Source organism: Palaemon carinicauda, chromosome 1 (assembly GCF_036898095.1).
Source record: "Palaemon carinicauda isolate YSFRI2023 chromosome 1, ASM3689809v2, whole genome shotgun sequence".
In the NCBI taxonomy this organism is placed as follows: Eukaryota; Metazoa; Arthropoda; class Malacostraca; order Decapoda; family Palaemonidae; genus Palaemon; species Palaemon carinicauda.
This window is the reverse complement of record NC_090725.1, coordinates 204,275,263-204,288,784: the sequence shown is the minus strand read 5'-3', so window position 1 is coordinate 204,288,784 and position 13,522 is coordinate 204,275,263. Positions and strand designations below refer to the sequence as shown.

The window sequence follows — 13,522 nt, the reverse complement described above, 5'->3', positions numbered from 1 at the left end:
ACTGCGATGTGACCGATGGTGCGAGATTGGAGGAAGTAAGGAAAATTGAATCATGATTGATTTTCAATATAAATGAAACTTTGAGGAGCAACAAAGATATCATTTGTTAGAGAGATAGAGAGAGGTAAGGAATAGGAGGTAGTGAAAAGTAGCCCACACACAGAGAGAGAGAGAGAGAGAGAGAGAGAGAGTGTTTTGTTTTAAATGTAATAAACAAAAAAAATTGATAGATTATAACACATTGGTGCTTATGTAATATCAACTGTATACTGTAGACGGTTTGAATAAGTTAAGAAATGGTATAAAGTATAAACGGGGGAGAGTGACTGCTCCCCGCACTCTAGTTTTGGGGTGTTTGAATGTGCGTGGATGTAGTACGATAGAGAGTAAAAGATGTGAGATTGGAAGTATGTTTAGAAGTAGAAGGATGGATGTATTGGCCTTGTGTGAGACAAAGATGAAAGGAAAGGGTGAAGTGATGTTTGGTGAAATTTCTGGTAGAGTGTCTGGGATTGAAAGGGGAAGAGCGAGAGAAGGTGTGGCTTTATTGCTGAGTGAATGGATGACAGGTAAAGTAGTGGAATGGAAGGAGATATCATCTAGGTTAATGTGGGTAAGGGTTAGGTTGGGTAGGGAATGTTGGGCGTTTATCAGTGCATATGGGCCAGGTAGTGAGAAAAGTGAAGAAGAGCGGAATGAGTTTTGGAATGAATTAACTAGGTGTGTAGAAGGACTGGGTAGAAGGAATTATGTAGTTGTTATGGGTGACTTAAATGCTAGAGTGGGTGCTGGAGAGGTAGAAGGTGTCATTGGGAAGTATGGCGTACCAGGTGAAAATGAGAGTGGTGAGAGACTGGTAGATATGTGTGTTGAACAAGAGATGGTAATAAGTGCTAGCTTTTTTAAGAAGAAAGATAAAAATAAGTATACATGGGTAAGAGTGGCAAATGGAAGAGTAGTAGAAAGGGCATTAATGGATTATGTGTTGATAACTAAAAGAATGTTTGGAAGATTGAAAGACGTGCACGTGTTTAGGGGTATGGCTAACGGTATGTCTGATCATTTTTTGGTGGAAGGAAAATTGGTTGTAGCAAAAGAGTGGGGGAATAGAGTAGGTGGATGTAAAAGGGAGCTAGTGAGGGTTGAAGAGCTAATAAAACCGGGGGTAAAAAGTAAATATCAGGAAAGGTTGAAAATGGCATATGACGAGGTGAGAGTAAGAGAAACTGGTAATTTAGAGGAGGAGTGGAAGTTAGCAAAAGAAAATTTTGTTGGGATTGCAAGTGATGTATGTGGCAAGAAGGTTGTTGGAGGCAGTATGAGGAAGGGGAGTGAATGGTGGAATGAAGGAATGAAGGTAAAAGTGGAAGAGAAAAAGAGGGCTTTTGAAGAATGGCTGCAGAGTAATAGTATAGAGAAGTATGGAAAATATAGAGAGAAAAAGGTGGAAGTAAAGCGCAAGGTACGTGAGGCAAAGAGGGCAGCTGACCTGAGGTGGGGTCAGGGACTGGGTCAGTCATATGAAGAGAATAAGAAGAAGTTTTGGAAAGAAGTGAAGAGAGTAAGAAAGGCCGGCACAAGAATTGAAGAGACAGTGAAAGATGGAAATGGAAGGTTGTTAAAAGGAGAGGAGGCAAGGAAAAGGTGGGCGGAATATTTTGAAAGTTTGCTGAATGTTGAGGATGATAGGGAGGCAGAGATTATTGCTGTTCCAGGTGTTGAGGTACCAGTGATGGGAGATGAGAATGAGAGAGAGATTACAATAGAGGAAGTGAGGAGAGCACTAGATGAAACGAGAGTAGGAAAAGCATCTGGTATGGATGGTGTGAAAGCTGAGATGTTGAAGGAAGGGGGTGTGACTGTAATTGAATGGTTGGTGAGATTGTTTAATGTGTGTTTTGTGTTGTCAATGGTACCAGTAGATTGGGTCTGTGCATGTATTGTACCACTATATAAGGGTAAGGGAGATGTGCATGAGTGTTGTAATTCAAGAGGTATTAGTTTGTTGAGTGTAGTTGGAAAAGTGTATGGTAGAGTATTGATTAATAGGATTAAGGATAAAACAGAGAATGCAATCTGGGAAGTACAGGGGGGTTTTAGAAGAGGTAGGGGTTGTATGAATCAGATTTTTACAGTTAGGCAGATATGCGAGAAATATTTAGCAAAAGGTAAGGAGGTGTATGTTGCGTTTATGGATCTGGAGAAAGCATATGATAGAGTTGATAGGGAAGCGATGTGGAATGTGATGAGGTTATATGGAGTTGGTGGAAGGTTGTTGCAAGCAGTGAAAAGTTTCTACAAAGGTAGTAAAGCATGTGTTAGAATAGGAAATGAAGTGAGCGATTGGTTTCCGGTGAGAGTGGGGCTGAGACAGGGATGTGTGATGTCGCCGTGGTTGTTTAACTTGTATGTTGATGGAGTGGTGAGAGAGGTGAATGCTCGAGTGCTTGGACGAGGATTAAAACTGGTAGACGAGAATGATCATGAATGGGAGGTAAATCAGTTGTTGTTTGCGGATGATACTGTACTGGTAGCAGACACAGAAGAGAAGCTTGACCGACTAGTGACAGAATTTGGAAGGGTGTGTGAGAGAAGGAAGTTGAGAGTTAATGTGGGTAAGAGTAAGGTTATGAGATGTACGAGAAGGGAAGGTGGTGCAAGGTTGAATGTCATGTTGAATGGAGAGTTACTTGAGGAGGTGGATCAGTTTAAGTACTTGGGGTCTGTTGTTGCAGCAAATGGTGGAGTGGAAGCAGATGTACGTCAGAGAGTGAATGAAGGTTGCAAAGTGTTGGGGGCAGTTAAGGGAGTAGTAAAAAATAGAGGGTTGGGCATGAATGTAAAGAGAGTTCTATATGAGAAAGTGATTGTACCAACTGTGATGTATGGATCGGAGTTGTGGGGAATGAAAGTGATGGAGAGACAGAAATTGAATGTGTTTGAGATGAAGTGTCTGAGGAGTATGGCTGGTGTATCTCGAGTAGATAGGGTCAGGAACGAGGTGGTGAGGGTGAGAACGGGTGTAAGAAATGAGTTAGCGGCTAGAGTGGATATGAATGTGTTGAGGTGGTTTGGCCATGTTGAGAGAATGGAGAATGGCTGTCTGCTAAAGAAGGTGATGAATGCAAGAGTTGATGGGAGAAGTACAAGAGGAAGGCCAAGGTTTGGGTGGATGGATGGTGTGAAGAAAGCTCTGGGTGATAGGAGGATAGATGTGAGAGAGGCAAGAGAGCGTGCTAGAAATAGGAATGAATGGCGAGCGATTGTGACGCAGTTCCGGTAAGCCCTGCTGCTTCCTCCGGTGCCTTAGATGACCGCGGAGGTAGCAGCAGTAGGGGACTCAGCAGTATGAAGCTTCATCTGTGGTGGAAATGTGGGAGGTTGGGCTGTGGCACCCTAGCAGTACCAGCTGAACTCGGCTGAGTCCCTGGTTAGGCTGGAGGAACATAGAGAGTAGAGGTCCCCTTTTTTGTTTCGTTCTTGTTGATGTCGGCTACCCCCCAAAATTGGGGGAAGTGCCTTTGGTATATGGATGGATGGATAAACGATACTTTGTTAGTGTATTCGTACACTCTCAAGAGCGGCAGCTAGACGTCAGGTGATCTAATCACAGCCAAAAGTAAAACAAAAAGAAGTCAACAATACTCGATTTTTAAAACACACCCGAAATTTAAAAACAAAAGTACACGGTTTCTTAATGTGCAATTAACTATTTAAAGAGTAGCAATTTTCTAGAATAAAATGATGTTTCCCAAAAAATAGTGGTTTGCTGATGAAATCGGATGCCGTATTTTTAGCAACGATTGAAATGGATGTAAACTCGGCATAATTTTTTCGTTTCGTATTTAATTGACACTAAGAAAACTAATTTTAGTTTCTTCATCTATATGTAAGTATTGTATAACACCAAGAGAGAGAGAGAGAGAGAGAGAGTGAGTCGTTTTACGTACGTAAATGTAAATTTAAAAAAAAAATAGCCCCATTTCATATAAAATAGGTTATTACAAATATTTTACTTTATCATATTACAGTAGTCTGTATAATATTGTAAAGTTCAGTACAGTATGTTGTTGTTATAGTCGTGGCGATGAAATTCTCACAAAACAAAAACACGGCATTCGATTACAACAGCTGATTCTCTCTCTCTCTCTCTCTCTCTCTCTCTCTCTCTCTCTCTCTCTCTCTCTCTCTCTCTCTCTCTCTCTCTCTCTCTCTCTCTCGTAAATTGTTTTCCTGCTTTGCTACGTATGTATGATTTTATATAGATACGGTAAATAATATTTGTAATAACATATTTTCTAAAAGTTTTTACTGTAATATCATTATTTATCACTTTCATCATGCGCGTTAAATGCCTTCGTTTGTTTACTGAGCGTACTTTATGACGCTGTCGTTTCAGGCGGCGTCATAAAGAAGAACATTTCATTTGGAAGTCCTAAGAAAAATTACAGTAAGTAAAACATTGGTAATAACAAAATCAACATACTGTACTGAATAATCAATATAATCGATGCAAAAACTAACCTATACACAGATGTGTAAATGCGTTTGTTTCTTCATTATGATCAGAGATAAACGTAAACAAAACATTGGTTGCCATTTTTTATCGTGCTTTTTGGCGTGTTTAGGAAACGCATGATATAAAATCGCCTTTAATATTTGTGCCTGTGCATTAAGTGTTCTGTACATTAAAGGGTAGATTGTTAACAGTACTACGTACAAGGGAAGGTTTTAAAAGTCTGAATATGCATGTTAAATAAATAGGTAAATATGGTGTCACTACTTCGCGGATTTTCACCTATCGCGGTCGGGTCTGGAACCTATCTACCGCGATAAACGAGGGCTCACTGTAATTGTTGATTATTGAAATGCTCCGAAATCTGAAAAATATAATAAAAACATGCTTTGATGAATCACAATTAAACATCATAATGTCTAAAGAAATATTAAGACAATAATAATCTGAAAATTCAATACTTTATGAAGCTTTAAAAATAAGCTACCCGACGTACCCGTACACACACGCAGAGCATGTTCATATGATAATTAATAATGGTGCCTATAAACGAACTGTATGATAACTATGATATTATTATTATTATTACTATCCAAGCTACAACCCTAATTGGAAAAGCAAGATGCTATAAGCCCAGGGGCTCCAACAGGGAAAAATAGCCCAGTGAGGAAAGGAAATAAGGAAATAAATAACTGAAGAGAACAAATTAACAATAAATCATTCTAAAAAAAGTAATGTCAAAAGAGATATATCATATATAAACTATTAACAACGTCAACAACAAATATGTCATATATAAACTATAAAAAGACTCATGTCCGCCTGGTCAACAAAAAAGCATTTGCTCCAACTTTGAACTTTTGAAGTTCTACTGATTCAACAACCCGATTAGGAAGATCATTCCACAACTTGGTAACAGCTGGAATAAAACTTCTAGAGTACTGCGTAGTATTGAGTCTTATGATGGAGAAGGCCTGGCTATTAGAATTAACTGCCTGCCTAGTATTACGAACAGGATAGAATTGTCCAGGGAGATCTGAATGTAAAGGATGGTCAGAGTTATGAAAAATCTTATGCAACATGCATAATGAACTAATTGATCGACGGTGCCAGAGATTAATATCTAGATCAGGAATAAGAAATTTAATAGACCGTAAGTTTCTGTCCAACAAATTAAGATGAGAATCAGCAGCTGAAGACCAGACAGGAGAACAATACTCAAAACAAGGTAGAATAAAAGAATTAAAACATTTCTTCAGAATAGATTGATCACCGAAAATCTTAAAAGACTTTCTCAATAAGCCAATTTTTTGTGCAATTGAAGAAGACACAGACCTTATATGTTTCTCAAAAGTAAATTTGCTGTCAAGAATCGCGCCTAAAATTTTGAAAGAGTCATACAAATTTAAAGAAACATTATCAATACTGAGATCCGGATGTTGAGGAGCCACCGTCCTTGACCTACTTACAATCATACTTTGAGTTTTGTTAGGATTCAACTTCATACCCCATAATTTGCACCATGCACTAATTTTAGCTAAATCTCTATTAAGGGATTCACCAACCCCAGATCTACATTCAGGGGATGGAATTGATGCAAAGAGAGTAGCATCATCTGCATATGCAACAAGCTTATTTTCTAGGCCAAACCACATGTCATGTGTATATAGTATGAAAAGTAATGGGCCAAGAACACTACCCTGTGGAACACCGGATATCACATTCCTATACTCACTATGGTGCCCATCAACAACAACTCTTTGAGATCTACTACTTAAAAAATCAATAATAATGCTAAGAAACGACCCACCCACTCCCAACTGTTTCAGTTTGAAAATAAGGGCCTCATGATTAACACGGTCAAAGGCAGCACTAAAATCAAGGCCAATCATACGAACTTCCCGACCACAATCAAGGGATTTCTGTACTGCATTGGAGATTGTAAGAAGGGCATCACATGCTCCAAGGCCTTTCCGAAAACCAAATTGCAAACTAGGGAATAGATGATTACCTTCAGCAAACCTATTAAGACGTTTTGCCAGAAGACGTTCAAAAACTTTAGATAATATGGGAGTTATGGAAATTGGGCGGTAATCAGTGGGACTTGAGCTACCACAAACACATTTACATAGAGGAGTAACATTACCAATTCTCCAACAAGTGCTATAAGCTCCTCTTCTTGCTAACTTGCGTAAAATAACAGATAACTTTGGAGCTAAGAAATCTGCTGTCTTTATAAAAAACAAAGGAAAAATACCATTTGGGTCTACACCTCCATAAGCATCAAGGTCCATCAACAGAGCTTTAATCTCACGAGATCGAAAAGCTAAACTAGTTAGTTTAGCCTCAGGAAAACAGGAATGAGGAAGTTCAAGTTTTTCATTACTCTGTTTACTGTCAAAAACATCAGCCAAAAGGGTTGCCTTTTCCTTTGGACAGTGAGTGACGGAGCCATCTGGTTCAAGTAAAGGAGGAACTGTTGCATCTACACCAAAGAGTGCAGATTTAAGGGTAGACCACCATTTATGTTCCTGAGTTGTACCAGAGAGGGTTTCCTTTATGATTAAATTGTACTCCTTTTCAGTTGAGGCATAAACTCTCTGAGCAAAAGCTCGAAGCTGAGTATAGTTGTTCCAGGTCAAATCTGATCTGTTACCCTTCCAAAGGTGATAGGCCTCCTGCTTCTCCAAATAAGCACGTCTGCAATCATCATTGAACCACGGTTTGTCCTTCATTCGGTACCTTATATCCTATAACATGTGGGTGCAGATTTAATATTCATTATGAAGATATTTCAAATGAGACATGATATTTTATAAACAATACACATTGTTATTTGTTTGTGTATATTTTCTAGATACAACAGTTGGACCTTGAGATCAGCTGATTGCAACCTAAGTTAAACAAAAAATCAGTAAATATTATTGTTAAAATGATTCCGAAATAAAAAAAATCGATAAAGCATATGATATCTAATGAACTAAGAAAATGAAATAATGAAATACAGTACAGTAAGAAAATATCGTAAATATGACTCAGATGATTACAATATCATGACAGCATAATTAATCTGAGGAAAACACTTCTTTTTTTTTTATAAATTTGACATATGCCAGAATCGAGTTACGACGGGTCTGTCGATCCCTGTCTTGGTCGTAAGTTGACGACTACCTGTACCAGGGTAAGTGGCCAGTCTTCTGTAGTGGGTGTCTTGAAAGGGTATCTCTCCTCTCGATGCCACTATTCCAGCAATAGCGGTTTCCCTTATGTTCCTTCAGGAGAAAACTCCTCTCTGTCTTGGCAGTGAAAGGTTATCGCTCAGCCTTGAGCCTCTCCTTTAGATTGAAAGGAGTTAATATTTCTTCTTTGTAGGAATTGTCTGTCCTCATCCGTAATTTCATGCTTACCTGTCCTCTGTCGAAAGTTAGACCTTCTCCCGTGGAATATGGTTTGTGTCCTTCTGTCTCTGAAAGGATCCCCTATAAACCATTACGCCAATCTTTGAAGAAGGTTTTCCTTCTCTCTTTGGCCTGGGCGAATGTAGTAAGTGAACCCCATGATCTTTCCTACAACATCTCCCATTCACAGGGATGGGGAGAGGTAATGCTTGGCTTCGTCCCTGAGTTTATCGCCAAGACTCAAATCCGAGAATAGCTGGTCTTAGGTTCGGGCCCTTTTGGATTGAGAGGCCGCTTGATAATCGATATCCCAGACTAATCACTTTGGTGCCTGGTGTGGGTGCTGAGGTGTTGCCTCTAACGAACTCCAGTTCACCCCTGATTGGAAGGTGATTGTCAGCATGGGGAAGGTTTAAGGAGAGTCATGGATATTTAGATCTCGGCGTAGATTTGTAAGGTCATGGAAGCACCTCTCAAATCATGATTTTCCTCCGCAACTGCGGAAACCAAGAGCTCAGATGCAGGGTCTTTGAGGGGCCGTGAGGAAGCTTCAGATCACCTTCTTCGCCCATTTCCTGCAACACACAACTCACAAGGTCATGGAGACATTCTCTATCGTAGCTGTGGTGGCTGCACAATAAGTGGTTTAATCACCTCGAGTTATTTGATGGAGAAGTAACAGAGTGGAAGGCAGCATTACCAGGGATTAAGTTTGAGGTGAATGATGAAAGCGACTTACATCATCTTTTTTTCATCTTCCCCCCTCTTACAGCACAGCACCTATGGTATGCTGCAATCTGGCCTCTGCTCTCTGCAGGTATAATGACTTCCCTTGTGTAACCTGGTATATGCACTTATATTTGTTTGGTCCCCGTAATCCCTTGACGAGGTGGGATTGGGTAATGTCTATGGTTGGCTCAAAGAATCCTACGATTCCTAAGAATTCTTACCTAGACTAGTCACATTGCTAGTATCACACAGCCACGTATTGATCAGTATGCTAAAACGTGCTATTGCACAGAGTTTTAGCAAGGTGTCAGGGTATTCCTCCTCATGTGAGCATAGCACAGGAGGAAAACCCTGGATCAAAAGCCAGCTAGTGGCTTAGAACTTCCACCTTTCTTAGTGGTGAGTCTTTCCTAATAAAGAGTGAAAGGGTTTGTATTTAGTGTTAGAACAAAGGACAAATTTAAAGTAATTTGTATTTTTCCCAACAATACAAACCTTGATCTCTTTATACAAATTTGGCCAGCCATCACCTATATTCCTGCAAGTCTTGGCTGTAACCAAAAGTGACGAGACAACAGGCGTATGTGTGTGTGTGAGTCGGGTAGTCGGTACCACCCCTTCTCCCGCTAACTAGCGGTGGGGTAGTTTTACCTCGCTAAAAGTCATATGGCTAGTCTTCCAGCTTCATTTTAAAAGAATATTTTGTCTACTTGAACTACCTCTTAATGCAATTGACATGTCATATGTAAACTACAAAATTATAAGGCCATACAGATGGTATCAACGTTCTACTTTGGGATTACAATAATTATATTTGGCTGATAATTTATGTATGGAAGGAGAATAAGATTTATACAATTTTTCAAACCAAATTTGGTCACATCAGGATATAAATAAATGAATGAGAATGGATTTCCATCTTAGGTGATTAGAAACTAACTCTTAAAGAAAATTATATGAAGTCAAGAAATACGGGAGAAGGGGAAGATTTATTTATATTACTAAGAAACACAGGACAAGACTGAGTTTTCTATCTTTTGATTAAGTCAAGAAACACAATAGAAGACAGAAAATTCCTTACGTTATGAAAGTGGATGGTTTGCTGGATAGAGCAAGCCTGCATAGTCAAGGTCCATGTTTATAGTGTATTGAAATAATCCATTAATAAAACTGTAATATCCTTACTCAGTTGACAAAATATTTTCAGTTATTTTATCATAGCATTTTCTATGTACTATATGTAATTGGGAAGTTGACTGTTGCATAGATTTTCATATTGGCCATTGCACATACGTAGCTTTACTGATCCTCTCAGAATTTTTTTCCAGGAATACAACTTAGCATAATTTTAGGATCCCATGAAACAGATTTTCACATAGTACATGTAATAGTTGTGTTTTTTTGTCTATTGTTGATATGTTTTTAAAGTTTTTCGTTAAATGGTTCAAAAATTTTCTCAACAGAACCCAAGCACAACCAATGATTCTTATTCGTTGATTGCCCTTGGTAATGTTTGGTTAACGACGCTTCATCAGCCCAACCGTGACAAGGAAAAGGAACGAAAGCATCAGGATAGGGCTTTGGCAATGTACAAGAATGTCTTAAGATCAGACCCTAGAAGTATTTGGGCAGCAAATGGCATAGGTATAGTACTATTTCCTTTCCAACCATGCAGTATGATATCTGAATTAACAAATTAAAACTAAAATCTATCTTGTTCTGACAAATACAAACCATCGTCCTTTACATAAAAGAACAGTAACAGTGAAAGGGGGAAAACAAAACTTGTAACAAGATGTTAATGAACTACCCTGCATAAATGGAAAATCACATATTTCGAAACACAACTAACAGAAATAATTCCATTAGGGCCATGGCAACCAGTAACTCGCCTATTCAAACGTGTATTCTACCCATTTCCATTACTTTCTAAGTACTCTACTGTATTTTTTTTTATTATATTAAATTGTTCTTGTAAATAAATCAAACATTTAACATGCTTTAACGTTCTAATAATTTGAAAAAAGGTTAACATTACAACCAGGATGGATGTAAACACCGTATATTTCCCGTTACATGTATAACACAACCTAAAATACAGACAAATTTCTATTGTATAAGACAACTGGTGTATAACAAAACCACCACGGTATTCAGTAGCTTTTGTTGTATCATTGAAAATCCGAAATCATCCAAATAAAGGCGATTTTATATCCTGCGTTTCCCAAACACGCCATAAAGAACAATAAAAAATGACAGCCATTGTTTTGTTTACGTTAATCTCTAATCATGACGAAGAAACGAACACATTTATTTTACACATTGTGTATAGGTTACTTTTTGCATCGACATCTATCTTGCCAAGTATTGATTATATGATGATTTTGTTATTACCAATGTTGTTCGTAATTTTTCTTAGAACTTCGAAATAAACGAATGCTATTTGTATCATGTTTTTTCCTTAACACGCCGCCTGAAAAGGAAACCCATTTGTTTACTGTACGCTCCATCTTCGCTCATAATAAACAAACGAAAGCATTAAACACGCATGATTAAAGTGATAACTAATGATATTAAATGCTTTTGGTGAATATTATGTTATTACAAATATTTTACTTACCGTATCCGTATAGATTCCTACATACGTAGCAAAGCAGGAAAATTTTAGTTTTTTTTCTTTTGCGTTTAATCAGCAATAGCAAACTGCCGCTAATGACAGAATGGTAATTTACGATAATTCTAAACTTTTACGAAAGATAATAGTCCATTCCATATCCAAAATACTTTTCCTGACTTAAGTTATAAGTCAACATGTACCCACCTCAATTATGGAACTATAAAGAAGAAAGTACTACAGTAGGGTCCCGAATTAAGCGTGTTCGAATTACACGATTCCCCTTTTCCACGATCGCTATTTTTCAAAAATAAATTTTCTGTATCTGCGAGGCTGTTCAAAGTTCGCGAGTCAAGCACTACAAAATGTATCAAATCTATTGTCTTTTTAAGTATATTGGTAGCCCTAAATACGGTGATTTATAATAAATGTTACAAAACAATATCAACATTACATTTCATTAACATAATTTCATAATGAATAGCCTATTTAAGGATAAAATTCCACATCAACAATGAAATCAACTGTTAACTGCGCGAGTCCAGCTGACAAAATGTAAACAGAAATGTGGTTACGTTCTCGGCAATCTTTATCTTTCTCCAACCTTACGATAATTGTAATGGTAGTGTTAATGATGGTATATTAAAGCATTATTTTTGTTTAGTACAGTATATTTAAAAGCCTTATTTTTCCCTCTGGGCGTTCAAGGTTTTCACGAGTAGACTGGGTTCGTTTATCGGCAGTGAATAGCCTAAACTTCGGTAACGAGTCGTCAATATTTTGTCATATTTTAAACAGTATACATTTGATTTGCAAACATTGGTTTTGTAGAGTAGACGGTAAAATAAAATCTAGAGAGAGAGAGAGAGAGAGAGAGAGAGAGAGAGAGAGAGAGAGATTTGATGGCAGAAATCCCCCTCTCTCTCTCTCTCTCTCTCTCTCTAGATTTTATTTTACCGTCTACTCTACAAAACCAATGTTTGCAAATCAAATGTATACTGTTTAAAATATGACAAAATATTGACGACTTGTTACCGAAGTTTAGGCTATTCACTGCCGATAAACGATAACAAACCCTTTAATGCAAACTAACTGTATCCTTTGATATTCCTCTATATTTATCACGAATTCCTTCTATACCTCCTCAGACACTCTTATTTCAAATATCTAAATTATTCTTATCACAACTAACACCATCTAGTCATTTTCATTCCATTATATCTATTATTCCTCTGGATCTTATTCCCTTTCCTTATTCTGTTTATTCGATGGGATTCGTTTTTCCCTTTACCGTCTTTCAGAATCTATTTTTAGCCACTGGCAACCAAATCCCCCCTTCCCCCGTCTCCTACCGTCTCCCCTGCGAGTCCACCCAGCCTATCTCATCACTCCCCCCACCTTCATCCTCCCCTGTTCTAGGTCTGTAACCTTCTGCGTCATAATATCTTTCTCTCTCTCTCTCTCTCTCTCTCTCTCTCTCTCTCTCTCTCTCTCATTATACAATACAGTACTTACAAATAGATGAAGAAACCAAAATCGGTTTTCTTGAAGTGTCAATTAAATACAAAACGAAAAAATTATACCGTGTATACATCCATTTCAATCATAGCTTAAAATACGGTAACCGATTTCGTCCGCAAACCACTATTTTTTAGGAAACACCATTCTATTCCAGAAAATTTTTACTCTTTAAATGTCAATTGCGCTATAATAAAACATGTACTTATGTTGTTAAATTTCGGGTGTGTTTTAAAAATCGAGTATTGCTAACTTATTTTTGTTTTACTTTTGGCTGTGATCACATCAGCTGATGTCTAGCTTCCGCGCTAATACAATAACAAAGAATTGTTTACACCATTTCTTAACTTATTCAAACCATCTATACAGTTAATATTACATAAACACCAATGTGTTATAACCTATCATATTTATTGTTTAGTACTTTAAAACCATCCCTCTCTCTCTCTCTCTCTCTCTCTCTCTCTCTCTCTCTCTCTCTCTCACATCGAACGTTATAGCGGTAACCTAATTGTTCGGTGACTTTAAAAATAGGCCTAGTACTTTCTTCTTTTACCTTTTTTTGCATATGGATCCATAATTGAGGTGGGTACAAGTTGACTTATAACTGAAGTTAGGAAAAGTATTTTGGATATGGAAAGGACAATTATCTTTCGTAACAGTTTAGAATTATCGTAAGTTATCACTCTGTCATTAGCGGCAGTTTGCTATTGTGGATTAAACGCAGAAGGAAAAAAAAATTTCCAG

The 13,522-nt window shown here is 37.8% G+C and overlaps 1 protein-coding gene across 1 annotated transcript in view; it reads left to right on the top strand.

Moving 5' to 3' along the window:
* The window catches only part of Ctr9 (RNA polymerase-associated protein Ctr9), a 154,293-nt gene that overhangs the window by 88,383 nt on the left and 52,388 nt on the right, over positions 1 to 13,522 (top strand). The window contains exon 12 of the mRNA XM_068387126.1: positions 10,107 to 10,287. Coding sequence (XP_068243227.1) covers positions 10,107 to 10,287 — 181 coding nt within the window. The remainder of the gene's footprint in view (positions 1 to 10,106; positions 10,288 to 13,522) is intronic.